General features: G+C 47.4%; 1 protein-coding gene across 2 annotated transcripts; it reads left to right on the top strand.

Annotated features, from left to right (window-relative positions):
• Positions 1–4539: 4539 nt before the first annotated feature.
• Positions 4540–18614, top strand: Agmat (agmatinase). Of its 2 annotated transcripts, none has more exons than XM_027399947.2 (7): positions 4540–4823; positions 6911–7113; positions 11311–11359; positions 12173–12368; positions 14130–14309; positions 17709–17793; positions 18420–18614. In XM_027399947.2, exons 1-7 carry the CDS (start codon positions 4540–4542, stop codon positions 18491–18493), a joined length of 1071 nt encoding a protein of 356 aa, XP_027255748.1. In that variant the 3' UTR covers positions 18494–18614. The 2 variants fall into 2 exon arrangements, with proteins under 2 accessions (XP_027255748.1, XP_035295324.1); XM_035439433.1 differs by having other exon boundaries at positions 11287–11359.
• The last annotated feature ends 1124 nt before the right edge of the window (positions 18615–19738 follow it).

The raw sequence follows: 19738 nt of genomic DNA, 5'->3' as shown, positions 1-19738 counted from the left end.
CCACCGGACCTGGATTTGTGCTGTGCTATTTTGTTCCAGCAGCAGAAAAAGAGCTAATACACTAAACATGGTTTTAAAAATGTTATTGGACTCTCTGTCTCTCTTACTCTCTGCCCTGCTCTGTTCTTCCATCTCTCTCTCTCTCTCTCTCTCTCTCTCTCTCTCTCTTTCTCTCTCTCTCCCACCCTATAATAAACTGGTTAATGTACAAAAAAAAATGATATTGGAAGCTAAGTGTGCTGGCACACTCCTTTAATCCCAGCACTTGGGAGGCAGAGGCTGGTGGATCTCTTGAGTTCGAGGCCGGCCTGGTCTACATGTAGAAGTAGTTCCTGGACAGCCAGGGCTACACAGGGAAATCTTGTTGGCACCCCCCCCCCCGCAAAATTAAAGGCTTTAGCCTGGCATGGTGCTACCTGCCTTTAATTAAAACACTGAGGGAACTGATGCAGGAGGGCTGGGAGTTGGAAACCAGACTGGGCTAAGTAGAAAAGAACAAAGCAAGCAAAAGGTCTGAAGTCAGGGAGGTGGTGGTGGTGGTGGTGGTAACAGCTCAGTGAGAAGAGCATTGTCTCCCCAGCTGCTCATCTTGCTGGCCTTGCCACACCGTCATGTGTAAGCTTCCACAAGTAGAGACAAGTTGGAAGTGCTGACTCTTACAGAACCCTTGCCTCACCGGACAGGTGAGGGGATCCACACAGGAGGCTGAAACACACTTGCGTTTCCTCCCACTCTGGCTCTCCTGGCTCTCAGCTCTCCTGGATGTTTGTTTTTCTAAAGCAAACATCACCCCTAGAGCCCTTTCACAGAGAGGGTTGGGGGTGGGAAGGTGGTGTGTGTTTGTGTGTGTATGTCTGTGTGTCCATGTCCAGATATGTCCAATCCTTCACTCACTCACAAAACATCTTTCTTTCTTTCTTTCTTTCTTTCTTTCTTTCTTTCTTTCTTTCTTTCTTTCTTTCTTTCTTTCTTTCTTTCCTTCCTCCCTCCCTCCCTCCCTCCCTCCCTCCCTCCCTCCCTCCTCCCTCCCTCTCTCCTTTCTTTCTTTTCTTTTTGTTTTTTTTCAAGACAAGGTTTCTCTGTGGCTTTGGAGGCTGTGCTGGAATTCGCTCTAGGCTGGCTTCGAACTCACAGAGACCTACCTGCCTCTGCCTCTTGAGTGCTGGGATTAAAGGTGTGCGCCACCAATGCCCGGCCACAAAACATTTCTTACATGTTTTGGACAAGGTTCAAAGCAGCCCTTGGAGGCTGGCAGAGAGCATGGAGCCCGTAATGGAGCCTGGAGCTTGCTGGAGGTGCCTTCCCCACCTTTCTGTCCTGGTGCATAAGAAAACCGTGCATGGCTCCATGTATAGTTCATTGGAAGAGTGCGGAGTTCCATCCCCAGCACTGGGAGGATGGGGAAAGATTCAGTTTCTCCCGTTGAACATTCCACTGAAGTAAACTTGGGGACAGTGGTGGGAAAAAGTCATAGATTTGAAGAAAAAGTTAACTCATTTTCTGTATTTTGAAGCTCTGATTCAAACACATCTTCCCTCCAGGCTGAAGTCCACTTGGTATTGTGCTGATGCCCACTGGCCAGGGCACATCAGACATTAAATATGTGTTCCTGAGGCATCCACCCACAGTTAGCTTGAACTCTGACCAAATGGCTCTCCCGCTGGCCATGGACAGACACAGGGAACACGGACTAGGATCCTGGACTGCTCTGACTAGAACCCGTAGCCAGTTTGGGTCCCTGTTACTCCCACCAGCTGCTTTCTGGCTACATACTCTCATCTTTTTTCTTTTCTTTCCCTCTTACTTCCCTTCCTTCCTTCCTCTCTCTCTCTCTCTCTCTCTCTCTCTCTCTCTCTCTTTCTTCCTGTAAGAGGTATTTTATTTATTCTAAATGTTGAGAAGCACCTTGAAGTAGGCTTCTTTTTTTTTTTAAAGATTTTATTTATTTATTATGTATACAACATTCTGCTTCCATTCTGCACACCCAAAGAGGGCACCAGATCTCATTACGGATGGTTGTGAGCCACCATGTGGTTGCTGGGAATTGAACTCAGGACCTCTGGAAGAACAACCGGTGCTCTTAACCTCTGAGCCATCTCTCCAGCTTCTTTTTAAAGTTTATTTTAAATTTAAACAGAGTGCATGGGCACTCTGTACATTCTTGGTGCTGGTAGAGGCCCAAAGAGGGCGTCAGATGCCTGGAGATAAAGTTACAGATGGTTGTGAGCCACTGTGTGGGTGCTGGGGACTGACCTTGGGCACCAGGGACCCTTTACTTTTACTGTGTGTGTGTGTGTGGGGGGGTGCCTGAGGAGGCAGAATAGGCATCAGATTCCCTGGAGCTGGAGTTACAGACAGTTGTGAGCCACTGACATGGGGCCTGGGAACTAAACTTAGGTCCTCTGCAAGAGCAGTGAGCATTCTTTTAACAGTTGAGCCAGGACTCTTGGGCAGACCAGGGCTCTTGTCCCACGTGTTCTTAGTCCACTTTTCACTTTCACTTGGCCTCTGAGGCGATATCCTGCTAAGCTGGTGCCTCCTTGTGGGGATGACAGGGCAAGCAGGACATCGGATTTTTGTTGTTGTTGTTGTTTTTGTTTTTGTTTTTGGAGACAGGGTTTCCCTGTATAGCTTTGGTGCCTATCCTGGAACTAGCTCTTATAGACGAGGCTGGTCTCGAACTCACAGAGATTCACCTGCCTCTGCCTTCTGAATGCTGGGAATTAAGGTGTGTGTCACCATCGCCTGGCAGGACATGGGATTGTAGAGACTTCCTCAAGAGGAATTGTCATCCCTCTGCAGAAGCAAATCATTGCTTATGAAAAGAGCTTGTCAGCCGGGTGGTGCACTCGGGAGGCAGAGGCAAGTGGATCTCTGTGAGTTCGAGACCAGCCTGGTCTACAAGAGCTAGTTCCAGGACAGCCTCCAAAGCCACAGAGAAACCCTGTGTGTGGGGGGGGGGAGAAAGAAAGAAAAGACAAGAGCTTGTCTTAGGGAAGCAGAGAGGTGGAGAAACAACAGAACCTTCATTTATTCTGAAGGCCACCCTTTCAAGCATGAGGAGGGAGTGTTCACCAGTCGGGCACAGAGTGCCTGATGCTTCGTGGGCATCCACTAAATATTTATGAGATGCATGAAAAGAAAACCAGCAGTGAGAACATTATGTATTAAAGACAAGTGATGAGAATGAAACCATATTAGAAATTGGGTGTTGAGAGAAACAGATTATTGCATTTGTTCTGGCAAATAGACAGACCTAATAGTCACTTCTTTTCTGGGTGGCAGGGATTGAATTCATTTAATTAGGTTTGTCAGCTGATGCCTGTACCAACTGGCCACCTTACTGGCCTGAGTGATTTTTTTTTCTTTCCTTAAAAGTAGGGAGAGCAGCCGGGCGTTGGTGGCGCGCCTTTAATCCCAGCACTCGGGAGGCAGAGGCAGGAAGATCTCTGTGAGTTCGAGGCCAGCCTGGACTCTAGAGCAAGTGCCAGGATAGGCTCCAAAGCTACAGAGAAACCCTGCCTCAAAAAAAAAAAACAAAAACAAAGGTTATTTATTTTGGGGGGGAGGGGTGGGAGAGGGAGAAGGGATTGACATGTGAAACAAACTTGTTCCTAATTTGAACTAATAAAAGAATAAAAAAAAGTAAGGAGAGTACAGCATTGTGTTATTATTGTTTGTTGTTGTTGTTTTAAGACAGGGTCTCATGGGGGCTGGAGAGATGGCCCAGTGGTTAAGAGCATTGACTGCTCTTCCAGAGGACCAGGGTTCAAGTCCCAGTACCCACAAGGCAGCTCACAACTGTCTGTAACTCCAGTTCCAGGGGACCCAAAACCAATGCACATAAAATAAAGGTAAATTAAAAAAAAAAAAAAAAGACAAGGTCTCATGTCGTCCAGGCTGGCCTGCAGCTTGTCATGTAGACAAGGCTGATTTTGGAGAGAGCCATCTGCCTCAACACAGAATAAAGGTGTTTGCCACCAGCCTCATCATAATTTTTGTTTGTTTTGTTTTTCAAGACAGGGTTTCTCTGTGTAGCCCTAGCTGTCCTGGAACTAACTCTTGTAGACCAGGCTGGCCTCAAACTCAAAGAAAACTCACGGCCTCCTGAGTGCTGGCATTAAAGGCATATGTCCTCCGCCCAATTTAGGAAGTGTATTTTGTCTTAGCACTGAAGGCCAATTTAGATACACATGTTCCAGACCAACCTGGGCTGCAGAGTGAGACCATTTGTTAACAAACCAGCACAACAACAACAATGCACAAAATTTTCTCTGAACAGGAGAGACAGGCAAAGGCCAGGTGTTGGGAGGCCCCTTGCACTGACAAACCTGGGGTGGGGCAGGTGAACATGAATGGGGAGCCCCGGTCTGGCTCATTGACCAATCCGTACAGGGGCTGAAGTCCGGAGTGGGGCAGGTGGAGAAATGCTTGGGTCCCGGGGCCTCCCTGCCCCTTTGATCCCAGGCCACTCGTGACCTTTGAGCCCTGCAATTGGGGGCTGGCACACTGGCCAGGCTGGGCTCCTCAATAGGCAGCATGCTTCGGCTGCTCACGTCCAGTTGTGCCCGGGGCCTGGGATCCAGGGTGGCCACGTGGCGTCCCTCTTTGGGGCTCCTCTCTCCTGGGAGCCCCAGGATCCAACAGGCTTCAGAGGCCTCAGACGCCCGGTACCACCAGTCCTCCAGCTGTGAGTCACTGGGACAGCTGGTGGGCATCTGCTCCATGATGCACTTGCCCTTGCAGCCCTCCCCCGAAGGGCTGGATGCTGCCTTCATCGGTGTGCCTCTGGACACTGGGACCTCCAACCGGCCTGGGGCAAGGTAAGATAGGAAGCTCCCGGGCTGGGGACACGTGGTTGGGCCTATTAGCCAGGAGTGGAGAGGCACATGAACTTGCAGCTTTTCACCCAGGTCATTCTGGGATTGGGGAGGGCGACTCCCTCCTCCTTCAACAAGGAACGCCAAGGCTTAACACGATTGGAAGGCCAGTCCTGACATGTCAGGCTCATCAGGGGTGGAGAAAGGTGTCTGTGCACTCCTGTAACCTCAAGAAACCAAGGCTGCTCAGAGAGGCCAGCCTGGGCTGCATTAGCAAGCCAGAGGGTTTCTAGAACCCCAGCTTGCTGGGATGGTAGGTGGACATACCCTGATTCCATCCCAGGGGCCACTGGTTTGAGAACAGATGTTGGTTGTCCCTTCCACAAAACCCTAGCTATCCAAGTCAAAGAGACATAAAATCTATTTTCTTAATTAGCAAGCATCAGCCGCTTCGACTTCAGCTCATTACATCTGACTGTATCTGTCTGAATTTTAAGAGCTGCCATTTTTTAAATGTCAATGAACCCAGGGCATTTTGCAAAGCTGACCTTGTTTCATTCTTACGACCACTCCATGAAATAAACAACGGCTTCATTATTTTAAAGATCAGGAAGCAGAAACTTGGGTTAAGGAATTATCTAATGCTATCTAATAAATTGGTGGTGGGCAGGCTCTTGAGTCTAGGGGTGGAGGGGTGTATCTGAGTGACGAAGCTCTCACTCAGCTTTTGAGGCCCCTGGTTTGATCTCCAGTACTGAAAAGACAAACAGGCCAAGAACATACTGGGGAGTGTGTCACATGCTGGTACTTAATTTTTTTTTTTTTTTGGTTTTTCGAGACAGGGTTTCTCTGTGGCTTTGGATGCTCTTATAGACTAGGCACTGGTACTTAATTTTTAAAAAAATATTTATTTTGATTTTATGCGTCTACGTGAATATGTGTGCACCACATCTCTGTCTGGTGCTGAGTAGCTGGATGGGGACAGCGATGGGTCCCCCAATACCTGGACAGGTGTGAGCTGCCATGTGGGTTCTGGGAACTAAACCCAGATCTTCTGCAAGAGCAGCCGGTGTTCCTAACTCATGAGCCACATCTCTAGCTCCTTAAATAAATGGTTAATTCAAATGTGTGCTGGTGTGCATGCATGTGGGTAGGGACTGGAGGACAGCCACTTAGTCATCTTCCATATGATGGTCCACCTCAGGGTCTCTCACCGACCGTGAGCTCACTACGTGGTCTAGACTGGTAGTCAGGGAGCCCCTACAGATCCTCCTGTCCTGATTCCCCAGTGCTGGGGTTACCCCACACCTGGCAGGTATATATGAGGTCTGGGGATCAAACCTGGGTCCTTCTATGAGCACCGCACATGCTTTACTGACTGAGCCATTCTTGTACTGAAACAAACAACTAAATCACCCTCAGATACTGTGTTATACCAGCGGAAAACTAATAAACTGCCCAGGATCAGAAATTCTGTTACTCTCCCAGGGTCGTGCATATTGGTAATCCCAGCACTCAGGAGGCTGAGGCAGGAGGATTGGGAGTTTGAGGTGATCTTAGGCTACACAGTGAGTTTTGTGCCAGTTTGGGCAACATAGCAAGACCCTGTGAAACAAATAAAATAAAAAAGTAAAAAACAAAACAAAAAAAACCCCTCCAGCCGGGCAGTGGTGGCGCACGCCTTTAATCCCAGCACCTGGGAGGCATAGGCAGGCAGGTCTCTGTGAGTCCAAGACCAGCCTGGTCTACAAGAGCTAGTTCCAGGACAGCCTCCAAAGCCACAGAGAAACCCTGTCTCAAAAAACCAAAAACCAAAAACCAAAACAAAACAAAACAAAAAAACCCTCCAAATATACATAGACTCTGTGGGGTCCGTTTTATACACAGTGGTGATGTCTGCTAACGTCCAGACATTCTTTTTACTTGGTACAGGTTTGGGGGAAGAGGCGCTCATGATTGCTAGTGGTTACAGACTATCCCACAGCACAGAGACACGGGTCCCAAATGTCAGGAGGCAGAGAAATTCCATTTGGGCATAGTGAGCCTTCAGACCTCTGCAGCAGCTGACACAGATGGTCCTTCTTCCCCAGATTTGGACCCCGTCGCATCCGGGAGGAATCGGTGATGCTGGGGGCTGTCAACCCCAGCACCGGAGCCCTCCCCTTCCAGTCCCTCAGGGTTGCAGATCTAGGCGATGTGAATGTCAATCTTTACAACCTCCAGGACAGCTGCCGGCTAATTCGAGAGGTCTATCAGAACGTCATAGCAGCTGGCTGCATTCCTCTGACCTTGGGTAATGGCTGCCAGCAAGGGCAAGCATAGCTTTTTCACGGTAGTCTGGGGAGGGTGGTTATTCAATATAGGCCCACGAGCAGCAGTTCTCCAGGAGAAGCTACTGTGAAGATGGACACAGAAGGAAAGTAAACATTCAAGTCCACTCATTTTAATCCCAGGGGACAGATATTTAATATTTTGAGAGACCTGGTATGAAGGCCAACAGAATAAGACCCAGTCTGGGTGGGTGGGGGAGGGAGAACAGACTGGCTAACTAGGACAAGTCCAGTGAGGCATTTGCCTTAGGGCAGAAAAAAAATCAACAGTTAAAATCGATAAACTAGGATAAGTAACCTATTCCCTGCTTTTGCTTCAGGCCCCAGTTTAACTTGGAGAATCGGTGTTACTGGTTTTGTTGTTGTTCATCCAAGAACTTCCTTTTGCATTGATTTTGATTTCCCAAACAACAACAACAAAACAAGAAAAACCCCACTACAATTTCAAAATAGTATTGAACTTAGTTAATTAAGTTGCAGTTTCTTTCTTCTTTCAAATGTTCTAACCCTGTTTGTATGTCACCCATCTCCCCCATCCTCTTCCCAGCCCTCATCTCAGACCTGGAGAAGGCTACAACAGGGGCTCAATTGCAGCTTCCCAACTTGACAGACAAAAATGTTTTTACCGACTGTGAGAATTGCAAGGTCTTTCTTTCATTCCTTCTTTCTTTCCTTCCCCACCCCATTTCCAGATGGTTTCTCTGTGTAGCTCTGGCTGTCCTGGAATTCACTCTGGCCTCGAACTCACAAAGATCCACCTGCCTCTGCCTCCCGAGTGCTGGGCTTAAAGGTGTGCACCACCACCGCCCAGCTCCTTCTTTCCTTTTTTCTTACATTTATTTAGTGTGTGTTCATGCACACACATGTCACACTACGCATATACAGGTAAAAAATCCATCTTCTAGGAGTCTGTTCTCTCCTTTCACCAAATGCGTCCTGGGTATCAAACACAGGTAGCCAGGCTTGGCAGCAAGCACCTTTACCCTCTGAACCATCTTGCTTGCACTCCAGAGGATATATCTGAACTGGTCAGGATTTGCATCAATCTATAGGGCAGTGGTCCACTGTTCCTTTCTACTTCTTTGGTTCACGAACTGAAACAACGTGAGTGGTGTTTATTCATTCATTCATTCATTCATTCATTCATTCATTCATTCATTTTAGGTGTTGGATCCCCAGGAACTGGAGTTACTGACAGTTGTGAGCTGCCATGTGGGTGCTGGGAATTGAACCTGGGTCCTCTGGAAGCGCAGCCGGTGTTCTTAACTTCTGAGCCATCTCACCAGCCCGTTTTTGTTTTTAAACATCCCCATTTATTTTTGCCAATTTGAATGGCCTAGTTACTGGAAAGGTGGCTTCAGATTGCCAGGGTTTGACATCTTAAGCCAGCTCTCACAATCTGCTTCATGTTGCTAGGTCTTGGCTTTATCTGTCAACAGGTAGAGCGACAATGCCTACCTCACTGCACGGTGGGCAGGGTGTGTATTAGCTTGCTCCTTACTGTCCTTTGAATATTTGAAGCTTCAATAAGACTCAGCTATTGTTACTATCAATACTAATCCTTGCTCTAGACCTGTACTGCTCAATAGGGAGGTTTGTCATCTTAGCTACTCCTGATACTAAGGCAGGGGGAGCACAAGTTCAAAGCCAGTCTGGACTGCAGAATGAGTTCAAGTCTAGCCTGGGCAACTTAGTTTCATTCTGTCACAAGATTCAAAAAACAAATAAACAGAAAGACAGTCATGGTAAATAGCACCTTACTTCCATACCTAGATAGTACAAGCGGCACTAAAAGTATAAACTGATGACATGGATGCTCCATGGTACGGTTAAGGGAAAGGTTTTTATTGTAGATAAGAGAGAGAGAGAACAGTCAGAAACATCTGGAAGAGTCCAGAGCAGAGATAAAAAGTAGACTCGAGGGTGACCTGCAGAGAGATGGGGAGGAGGGAATCAGAGAGAGAGAGGAGGGAAAGAGGAGGCCCAGAGAGGAAAACAAAGAGAGTGAGCAAAAAAGAGGAGTGTAGCCAAAGAAATAGCAGGGTTATAAGGAGAATACATAGCTGGGTGGAGGGAAGCCCATGAGCAGGAGAAGTTTGGGGTAGGGGAGTAGCTGAGAAGAGGCAGGATGCCAGCATGGACTCTGAAATGTGTAGCAGGTGTCTGTGACACTGAGGGAGCCTGGAGGCCAGCGTGTGCTCTGGTTTGCTAATAAGCACCACAGATAGCCATTTGTCTCTTCTGCCAGTGATAAGGGAAATGGCTCCTTTGGTAGAGGAGAACCAGCTTCACAAGTTCCCGAGGAACACTGGCTTTTGTCCAACCCCAAGAATTTGAGGAAATGGAATCCTTTGGACCTGACACTAAACTCAGTGAAATTAAAAAAAAAAAAAAAGACACAGAGATAAGAGGAGGATTATTGGAAAGGAGGGCTGCAAGGGGAGTAGGAAATAAATATGATGAAAACTCTTTCTGCAGGAGTCTGGAGAGAGGGTTCCATGGTTAAGAGCTAATGCTGTTCTTGCAGAGGACTTGAGTTCAATTCCCAGCACCCATGTCAGCCAGTCCTCAAAATTATTTCTTCAAAAAGAAATGTGGCAGAGCGCTTGCCTAGCCTGTGCGCGGCTCTGAGTTCAATCCCCAGTGCAAAAAAAAAAAAAAAAAAAAAAATTAGTGAGTAAGTGAACAAATGAAATAGCATAATATTTGTTTACTTACAAATTAAAATTATTTGAAGAATGAGGCTAGAGAGATAGTTCAGTACTTAAGAGTACTACTGTTCTTGTGGAGGACTCAGATTCAAGTCCCAGCACCCACATGGCAGCCCACAGTCACCCATAACTCCAGTTCCAGGGGAGCCGACACCCTCTTCTGACTTCTGATAGCACAAGGCATGAATGTGGTACAGAGACATACACACAAGCAAAACACTCAAACACATAAATAAATCTTTACAAAAAATTAGAATATTTGGGCCACAGAGATGGCTCAGTGTGTAAAAGCGCTTGCCATGCAAGCCAGATGACCTGGAACATTAGTGTAGGAGGGAACTGACTCTTCCGAGTTGTCCTCTGATCTCCGCACATAGGCCATCAGTCATACACATCATACAAGTTGGATGCTTCTCTACCAACTGCCTGTTCCCAAATAACAAACACACAGGCTGAATGTGAATTATAAATGTTTGGTCAATAGTTCAGGCTTACTACTAGCTAACTCTTACACTTTAAGTTAACCCATATTCCTTATTTATGCTCTGCCACGTGTTGGTACCATTCTTAACATGTCACGTTCATCTCCTGCGCTCTCCACATCTGCAATCGACTCCCTGACTCTGCCCTTCTTCTTCCCAGACTTCTCCTACTCTGGCTCTCCTACTCAGTCCTTCCTGCCCAGATATTGGTCAATCTGTTTTTTATTAGCGCCAATGAGAGTAGCACATATTTATAGTGTAGAAAAGGATTGTTCCAAGGCGTACACATACGCATGCACAAATAAAAACTAAAATCAGCTGGGCGGTGGTGGTCTTTAATCCCAGCACTCCGGAGACAGAGGCAGGCAGAGCTCTGTGATTTTGAGGCCAACCTGGTCTCAGGAACGAGTTCCAGGACAGCCTCCAAAGCTACACAGAGAAGCCCTGTCTTGAAAAAAAAAAAAACCCAAAAAACAAAAAAACTAAAACCAATGGAAAAAAAGATGTTCAACTCCTTAGCTACCATATCAGGCAGTGCAAGCAGAGGCTGTTCACACCACCACAAAGCCGTTCATACCATCACAGGGAGATCTGCAGGACAGAGTTGTGTTGTAGAAAAACTCACAAGTTTTGATTTGTGCAATTAATTATGTGTCTGAGTGTGGGAATGTGCCAGTGAGTACAGGTGTCAGGAAGACCAGCAGTGGGGTCCCCTGGAGCTGGAGTTATAGGTGGTCTGTAAGCTATCTAACGTGAGTGATGAGCAGTACATACTCTTAACTCAGAGCTGTCTCTCCAGCTCCAGTCTCTCTCTAATGATGGGGGAAGGCATTTTCTTTTAAAAATGACTCCAATGGCCATTTAGCTGTGGATATAGTTCTACAGTGTACCCGAAAGGGTGGTGGTATTGGGTGACTTCTGGACTGGTGCATTTCATTTGCAGGCCTGTGCTGTTTTCTCTCTGCAGGTGGAGACCACACAATCACATATCCCATACTGCAAGCGGTGGCAAAGAAGTAAGTCCTAAGGCTTCAACATTTTGGAGCTACGGTCAGTTGCAACTAGGTGACCACTGTGGCCTCAGATGGAGGGGTGATTGGAATTCCCCACTGAGCTGTTTCTATGGTTCAAAACCAAGGCTGGACTCCAAGTGTGTCTGTCCGTCAAGCCCTTTCCCTTGGCCCAGGTCTGTTGTGGTACACATTCTGCATTTTCAGCTGGCCTCTGATTTGGAAAATGAATCCCCAGTGAGATTATACAATCCCAGCTACCTTTTGTCTGTTTTGCATTGTTAGCCAAATTCAAATATTGACAGGGGGAGGCTCTGTCTTCCCCCCATAGACTCCCTCCTTGCCTCGACAACAAAAGCCAAATTTTTCAGTAGATGGAAATCTGCACCTATTGGTCAGCTTTGGCTGATTTAGTTGGAGGAAGATGGCAGGTGGGAACTGCAGAATTTGTTTTGGAGAAGGCTGTGGGTAGCATCCTGGCTAGGGGCAGGTAGTCAGTCTTGTCTCAAGCTGTGCTAGTCTCCCACTAGCCTAGCATGGACTGTGTTATTTGGGGTGTCTGGCAGAGCTGATGCAGAGGAGCAGGGTGAGAACATCCTGTTGGTGCCTTAGCTGTAGAAAAAGTGACTGACTGGTTCAGCCTTTACCGAGTTCCATCCTGTGTCATGGTCCTTCTCTCTGAAATTCTGGGTGGCAGGCCAGTCATATCTGCCTCTGCCCGTTTTCCTCAAGGTGCTAAGTGAGCTGAACACACACAAGGATGTAAAGCAGGTAGCTGATGCCTGAACCCTTGACCTGTGAGCTGCTGTTTTATATCAGGCATGGCCCTGTGGGTCTAGTGCATGTGGGTGCCCACACCAACACAGCTGACAAAACTCTGGGGGAGAAGGTCTATCATCGGACAGCTTTCCGCCGAAGCGTGGACGAGGGACTGCTGGACTGTAAGCGAGTGGTGCAGATCGGCATCCGGGGCTCGTCCATGACCTTGGATCCCTACAGATACAGTCGGAGCCAGGTGATGGACTGGGTGTCCTCCTCTCTCCCTCAAAGTATCTTCTCTATTGTGGCCTTACTAAAGTAGGGCTGGGGCTAGACGTGGCCACCTTCAAGGATCAAGAATCCAACATCATTCCCAGCTTCATATTGAATTCCTGGCTAGCCTGGGCTACATGAGACCTCCTTGGAGGACAAAACCAAAAAATGGGCTGGCACCATGGCTCATCATGTAAAGGCGCTTGCCACTAAGTCTGGTGGCCTGAGTTGGATCCTTGGGTCCCACATGGTGGAAGGAAGGAAAGAACTCTGGAAGCTTGTCTTCCGGCCTCCACACATGCACCACACATGCACCACGACATGTGCATGCCTGTGTTTCCCCTGTCCCTGCCCCCATCCCACCACAAAGATGAGAAAAGCAAGTGGAGATGAAAAGCTGAGTTTGTATCAAGATTCATGTGGCAAGAGTAGTGAGACTCGGTTGTTTATTTATACTTTTGTTTTGTTTTGATACAAGGTCTCATTCTGTGGCCTAGACTGGCCTGTAACTCAGGGTGTTCCTCCTGCCTCAGCCTCCTGAAATACTGGAATTATAGGTGTGAGCCACTCACTGTGCCTGGCTCAGAGAGACATTAATCAGGTGAGAGCAGCCTGCTGCTGCACAGCAGAAAGCTAATCCCTTGGAGGATGCTGGAGACTGAGGAGTGTGAACCTGAGTCTAGGCCAGACGCCCCTTTTCAGTGTTTATTCTAACACCCAGAAGACGGAAGGCTCTGGTCTGAACACAGGGCAAGGCTCCCACAGAAACACCCCAGTCCCTTCCCTTTTTTTGAGACAGGGTCTCACAATATACCCCGGGTTGTCCTGGAACTCACTTTGTAGACCAGACTAGCTTTGAATTTACTGAGATCCACCTGCCTCTGCCTCTGCCTCTGAGTGCTGGGATAAAAGGTGTATGTTACCACTTCTGGTCGTTCTTTTTCTTTTTCAAGACAGGGTTAAGACAGGGTTTCTCTGTGTAACAGCTGTGGCTGTCCTGAAACTCACTCTGTAGACCAAACTGGCCTCGAACTCAGAGATCCACCTGCCTCTGCCTCCAAATGCTGGAATTAAAGGCGTGTGCCTGGCTATTTTCTATTACTTTTAGTTACGTTTATTTATTGTATGTGTGTATGAGCACCACGGCATGAGTGTGGAGGTCAGAGGACAAGTTGTGGAGTTGGTTCCCTTCTGCTTTGTGGGTCTTGGTGATTGAGCTTGGGTCTTTAGGCTTGGTATCAAGAGCTCTTACCCTAGCTGAGTTGTCTCAATCATCCAGTCCCTTGATTTCAGTGTGTGTCAAGGCCAATGATCTAGACAGAAGCATCTAGAATAGTTGGTCTTAGCCTGTGGGTCATGACTCCTTTCAAACAACCTTTTTACAGGGGTCACTATTAGATAGCCCCACATATCAGATCTTTATAATTTGTAGCAGTAGCAAAAGCACAGTTATGAAGAGGCAACAAAAATAATTTTATGGTTGGGTTCACCATACCATGGAGGAACTGTATTAAAGGGTCTCAGCATTAGGAAGATTAGGGGCTTAAGTTTCTCACCCTTGGTTTTAGCTATAAACTCTTTTCTGATCATGATACTGAGGTCAACTTTGACCTTGCTTCCCAACTTCATCAGTAGAGCGGGGACCATTCCCCTCGTGGAACTGGAGGTCAGATGTGACCTTCGTGTGAGAAGCTGAGTATGGGGTCAACTCTGATCTGCAGCTCTTTGGCTCTCCCCTGCTCAGGGCTTTCGTGTGGTCCTGGCTGAAGACTGCTGGATGAAGTCATTGGTTCCCCTGATGGCAGAGATCAGGCAACAGATGGAGGGCAAGCCTCTTTATATCAGCTTTTGTATAGATGCCTTGGATCCTGCCTATGCCCCGGGAACGGGGGCACCAGAAGTAGCTGGGCTCACACCTAGTCAGGTAAGTGGGTTTGTTCAGTGGATTCCCAGGGTGGATATTCTTATGTATGTGCCTGACCCCCATGTCTCTCTCTCTCTCTCTCTCTCTCTCTCTCTCTCTCTCTCTCTCTCTCTCTCTCTCTCTCTGTGTGTGTGTGTGTGTGTGTGTGTGTGTGTGTGTGTGTGTAGGTTCCCACACAGGCCAGAAAGAGCATTAGATCCTCCTAGGGCTGGATGTACAGGTGGCTGTAAACCACCTAATGTGAATGCTGGGTACCAAACTTGGATTCTCTGCAAAAGCAACAATCACTCTTAACTGTTGAGCCATCTTTCCAGCCCTAGAGGATGTATTTTTTTTTTTGCTTAATTTTTTTTTTATATTCCATTCCCAGTTCTCCCTCCCTCCTCTCCTCCTGCTCTCCCCTCCTTCCCCCATCATACCTCCCATTCACTTCTCAGAGAGGGCAAGGCCTCCCCTAGGATGTCAGCTAAGTCTGTCCCATCACCACCTTGAGGCAGGACCAAGGTGCCCCCCACCCTATGTCTAGGCTGAGCAAGGTATCTCTCAGTAGAGAATGGGCTCCACAAAGTCAGCTTGTGCCTTATAGTTAGATCTTGGTCCCACTGCCAGTGGCCTCATATATTGTCCCAGTCACACCATTGCCACCTGTATTCAGGGGTCCTAGTTCAGCCTTATGCTGGGTCCCCATTTGACAGTGCAGATTCAGTGATCTCTCACTAGCTCAGGTCAGCTGATTCTGTGGGTTTCCCCATCATAGTCTTGAGTCCTCTGTTCATATTATCACTCCCTCACCTCCAGGAGGTTCGCCCAATGGTTAGTTGTGGATTTCTGCATCTGCTTCCATCTGTTTCTAGAAGAGGGATATAGCTTCTCTGGGGTTGTGGATTGTAGGCTGGTTATACTTTGCTTTATGTCTGGTATTTACTTAATGAGTGAGTACATACTATATCTGTCTTTCTGGATCTGGGTTACCTCACTCAGGACGATTTTTTTCTAGTTCTGTCCATTTGCTTGCAAATTTAAAGATGTCATCATTTCTTACCACTGAGTAGTATTCCATTGTGTAAATGTACCACATTTTCTTTATCCATTCTTTGGTTGAGGGGCATCTAGGTTGCTTCTAAGTTCTGACTATTATGAATAATGTTGCTATGGACATAGTTGAGCAAATGTCCTTGTGGTGTGAGTGTGCCTCCTTTGGGGATATGCCCAAAAGAGGTATTGCAGAATCTTGAGGTAGACTGATTACTAATTTTCTGAGAAATCGCCATACTGATTTCCATAGCAGCTGTACAAGTTTGTGCTCCCACCAGCTAGAAGGTGTATTTTATTTTTTAACACTTTATCCTTTGTCAATTTCACACCATGTATCCCAATCCCACTCATCTCCCTGTCATCTTATCTTTCCCTCTGCCCTTGCAAGCTACCCCCCTCAAAAAAAAAAAAAATCTCATCGTGGAAGTTGTAGTTTGTCCCACTGAGTCACGCAGCTTAGTGCACCCTTTAGTCTGTGCATCTTTAAGTGAAAATGTTCATTGCAATGAGCCATTGGTCTGCTTCAAGCCCTCTGGCTTCTGCTACACTGTCAGTGCTGGATCCTCACCCAGACTCCTCTTGGATATTCTGTTGCTACTCTGTATTGTGGAAATCTGCAGCTTTGGATCTGCAGGATCTGTCCCTTCGATGCTCCTGTAGTTCATAGTTGGGGTGGATATTGGGGAGGGCCAGTTGGTAGTCCTGGATTGGGACCTGGGTGGTAGCTGAGTTGGTCAGCCCAACAGCTCTCCTGTACCCTCACCACCTGGGCTAGCTTTCCGGCATTTCCAGCTCGCTTACCCAATGCTGCAGGCAGGATTTGGCTTGCCTTGAGTTATATAGCCCAGGCAGGCCTCTAACTTGACTTCTGAGTGCTGGACTATGGGCTTGCACCACCAGGGTAGGATTTCAAAGACACAGCACCTGGATGTGTCTAACCTATGGCCTAAGGGCTGTGTGCCCCATTAGGCTAAGGATAGCTGTGGATACCACCCAAAATTGTAAACTTACTTAAAACATTGAGATTAAAAACAAAAACAGAAACTGGACTGTGTTGTTTTTGAGCGTGGAATTTGCAGACCATAACGTCATGCCACAGTGTCATGAGGTTGGGCAGGCCTGAGTATGTTGTCAGGACGGACTATAGTTTTGGTTACTCAGTGGAGAGGCACTGATTTGAGCTTGTTTGTGGCTTTCTAATTTCTTTTTTTGTAGCTAGGGATTAAACCCAGGCCTCACACATGCTCCGTGAATGCTCTACCCCTGAGCTACCCGTGATCTACCCCTGACCATCCCGAGGGCTCTGAGAACCCTTGATTATTCTTTCTGCCTCTAGTTCGTCTATAGTTAATTTATGTTTGTAGCGTCCCCTCTTAAGAACACTGAACTTTGGGGCTGGTGGTGTAGCTCACCAGTGGCACCCACGCTTAGCATGACCAGAGCTCTTTATGCTATTCCCAGCCCCCAAACAAAACGCAATGCACCAAGCTTCTTAGTTAAATTAATTAAATATACACATGGAGACTGGCTCTAGGTGGCTGCAGCATTTCGGAGTCAAGCTGTGCTGAGATCCACGAGAGAGAGAGCAAGGCCTCTCCGCTGTCCACTACCCTGTCCTCGGAGCCCAGGGTATGAGTGGCAGGTCGTCCAAGGTGTAAGTGAATTGCATGCATCTTCTAAGACAGGAGGATGCTCATAGCTGCATCTCTCACAGCCATTCCCTGTCCTATCAGAAGCTTTTCTGGAACAATCCTAAGCCCTCTGCTTTTCCACGAAGCAACTGCCTTTGTACCTTTTTTTTTTTTTTTTTTTTTTTTTTTTTTTTTTTTTTTTTTTTTGGAGACAGGGTTTCTCTGTGGCTTTGGAGGCTGTCCTGGAACTAGCTCTTGTAAACCAGGCTGGTCTCGAACTCATAAGAGATCCGCCTGCGTCTGCCTCCCAAGTGCTGGGACTAAAGGCGTGCGCCACCACCGCCCGGCTTGTACCTGTTTCTTAATGCCACCTTGGGCTATATCCATCTACTTGTGCCTTTCTGGTTACTGTGTTAGCCTGTGTCTTTGCCCAGAGTGCTTAGTCATCTCTTCTGCTAGTCTCTTGAAGTGTTTGTACTTCAGGGAGCCTTCCCCCACTCAGGCTGTCTCCTATAGTTTGCTTGTCTCGAGGCTCTTGACACATGACTGGCTCCTTTGACTCCACCATCACCACGCAGCTGCAGCTCCGAGGAGGGGGACTGTGTGTTGAGTTGTGTCCCTGGGAAGTCTATCAGCATGGCTGTAGGGAGCATATGTCTCGGTCAGGGGTGGGTATCTATGCCTCTGTCAGTTGCTTTTCATTGGAAATGACTGTCACTTCTACCTTGGACAGGCCCTGGAGATCATCCGGGGCTGCCAAGGCCTGAATGTGGTGGGCTGCGACCTTGTGGAAGTTTCTCCACCGTACGATCTCTCAGGTAGGTAAAGAGGAAGAGTGACCACATGCAGCTGGTAGTTTAAGTTAGATTCATCTAGTGAGTTAGGTCTCCACGTTTACCTCAGGCACCCTGTGGAGAATGTCCAGCTGTGGATAGAGAAGCCTGCTTCCACAAATGTGACAAGCATGAGCTAATGAACCAAACAACCCCCCTGGGAGGCACCAGGTGTTATTAGTTAAGAGAAAGCCAACAGCCAGCTGCTCAGTGACAGGGTGGGTCAGTCACATCTCCCTATGATATTGCACTGAAAAGTGAACTGGAAGCATGTTTTACGTGAAGTAGGGAGTTGCTACAGCTAACAGCTGGCCAAAGCAGAGGTCATCCCACTAATTCTAACTGGAAGAAAAAAAAACTACAAACAAATACAACAACCTTCCAGTTAGGCCTACTGGCCTGAGGGTGGTCTATGAACAGCACCTGGCATCAGTATAGACGTTCCTCAGAATTCTCAGACTGTCTTCAAATGATGTGTGGTGGGGACTGAAGGCAGATAGCACCTGGAGTTCAGAAGCCAGGGCTCTGGGAAGGTCAGCAGGCAAGGGTCCTGGAGACTGGACTTCAGGGAGGCAGGGGCCATATTCACTGCGTGTCTTCCTCCTTCCTAGGCAACACCGCCCTCCTAGCAGCCAACCTCATGTTTGAGATGCTGTGTGCTCTCCCCAAAGTGACAACTGTCTGAGTCGGTATTCTTCAAGACAAAACACACTGTCATGACAAAGCCTCAAGGACTTTCGAGCAAGCAGTACAAGGACTAAAGAAAGCTTTCTGTGATATGTGACCACTGGCTACAAATAAGGACAATTCAGAGCATTAACCCAAACTGCTCGTGTTTCTTTCCTTTTAACATTAAAACATTTATTTAATTTTATATGTGTGCCTGAGTATGTGTATGTGTACCACATGTGTGCAGGAGCCTGTGGAGTTCACAGGAGGGTGTAGGGTCCCTTGGAACTGGAGCTACAGGTAGCTGCGAGCCACTAGCAGGTGCTGGGAACGGAACTCAAGTCCTCTGCAGGCAAGCACTCTCAACCAATGAGCCTTCCATCCTTTTCCCCTACTGTGTCTGAAAGCCAGTGATATGCAGTCACAGTGTGTCGGTGATGAAATCATCTTGCAATTCCAGAGGTGCCCCAGAGCCATCACACATTAAAATAGTTTATTTGTTTCCAGTCCGTAAGATTTTTAAAACAAAATAACATTAGCTTTAGTGCCTGTTCACAAAAAAACCCCAAAACTGAAAAGTAAAAACATAAAACATAAAAAGACACAATTTGCCAAATAAGTTATTTGTTCTTAACAGTATCAAAAGTGCAAAATATTCAGCTTCCTCTCAGGTCTGTCTCCCAGGTACATTATCTTTCCTAACAGGCCAAATCGGTGGATTCAGGACTATCAGCCACGCTGCCTTCGTTTCCAAGGGTGACGGCAGACACATGGTCATGAAGAGCTTTGCATCACCGTTCTCTACTTAGTCAACTAAGTACTTGGTGGTGCCAGGATCAGCAGAAGTGTTCTAACTGCCGTGTTAACACCTCAGCCTGGTAGCACTTGCTTAAGAAACTTTTCTTGGAGTTTTGAGACAAGGCCTCATAGCTCAAGCGGGTTTCATGTGCTCATGCTAAGGATGAACTGAGCTCCTGATCCTCCTGCCTCTGCTTCCTGAGTGCTGAGATTACAAGCATGCACCACCACATCTGGCTCCTTGCAATCCTTAAGGGATTCTACCTAACTTCCTTCCTTATCACTGGGGATCAAATCCAGGGGCTCACACACACGAGGCAAATGCTTTCCCACTGAACTCCAGCCCCGGTATGGAACTCTACATTGAAAACAGAACACAGGCCGAGTGCTTGCTTCCAGTCCCTACCCAGGCAAAGCAGGTGGGCCAGACCCAATTTATTTTAACGCCAGGAAAACACACGAT

This window comes from Cricetulus griseus, chromosome 2 (assembly GCF_003668045.3).
Source record: "Cricetulus griseus strain 17A/GY chromosome 2, alternate assembly CriGri-PICRH-1.0, whole genome shotgun sequence".
Taxonomy (NCBI): domain Eukaryota; kingdom Metazoa; phylum Chordata; class Mammalia; order Rodentia; family Cricetidae; genus Cricetulus; species Cricetulus griseus.
This window is presented reverse-complemented; position numbering and strand designations above follow the sequence as displayed.

Coding starts and splice junctions, on each gene's coding strand:
- Agmat (XM_035439433.1), top strand. CDS start 4,540: ATGCTTCGGCTGCTCACGTCCAGTTGTGCCCGGGGCCTGGGATCCAGG. Junction 7,114..11,286: donor CTGCATTCCTCTGACCTTGG/GTAATGGCTGCC, acceptor TTTCATTTGCAG/GCCTGTGCTGTTTTCTCTCT. Junction 12,369..14,129: donor ACAGATACAGTCGGAGCCAG/GTGATGGACTGG, acceptor TCCCCTGCTCAG/GGCTTTCGTGTGGTCCTGGC.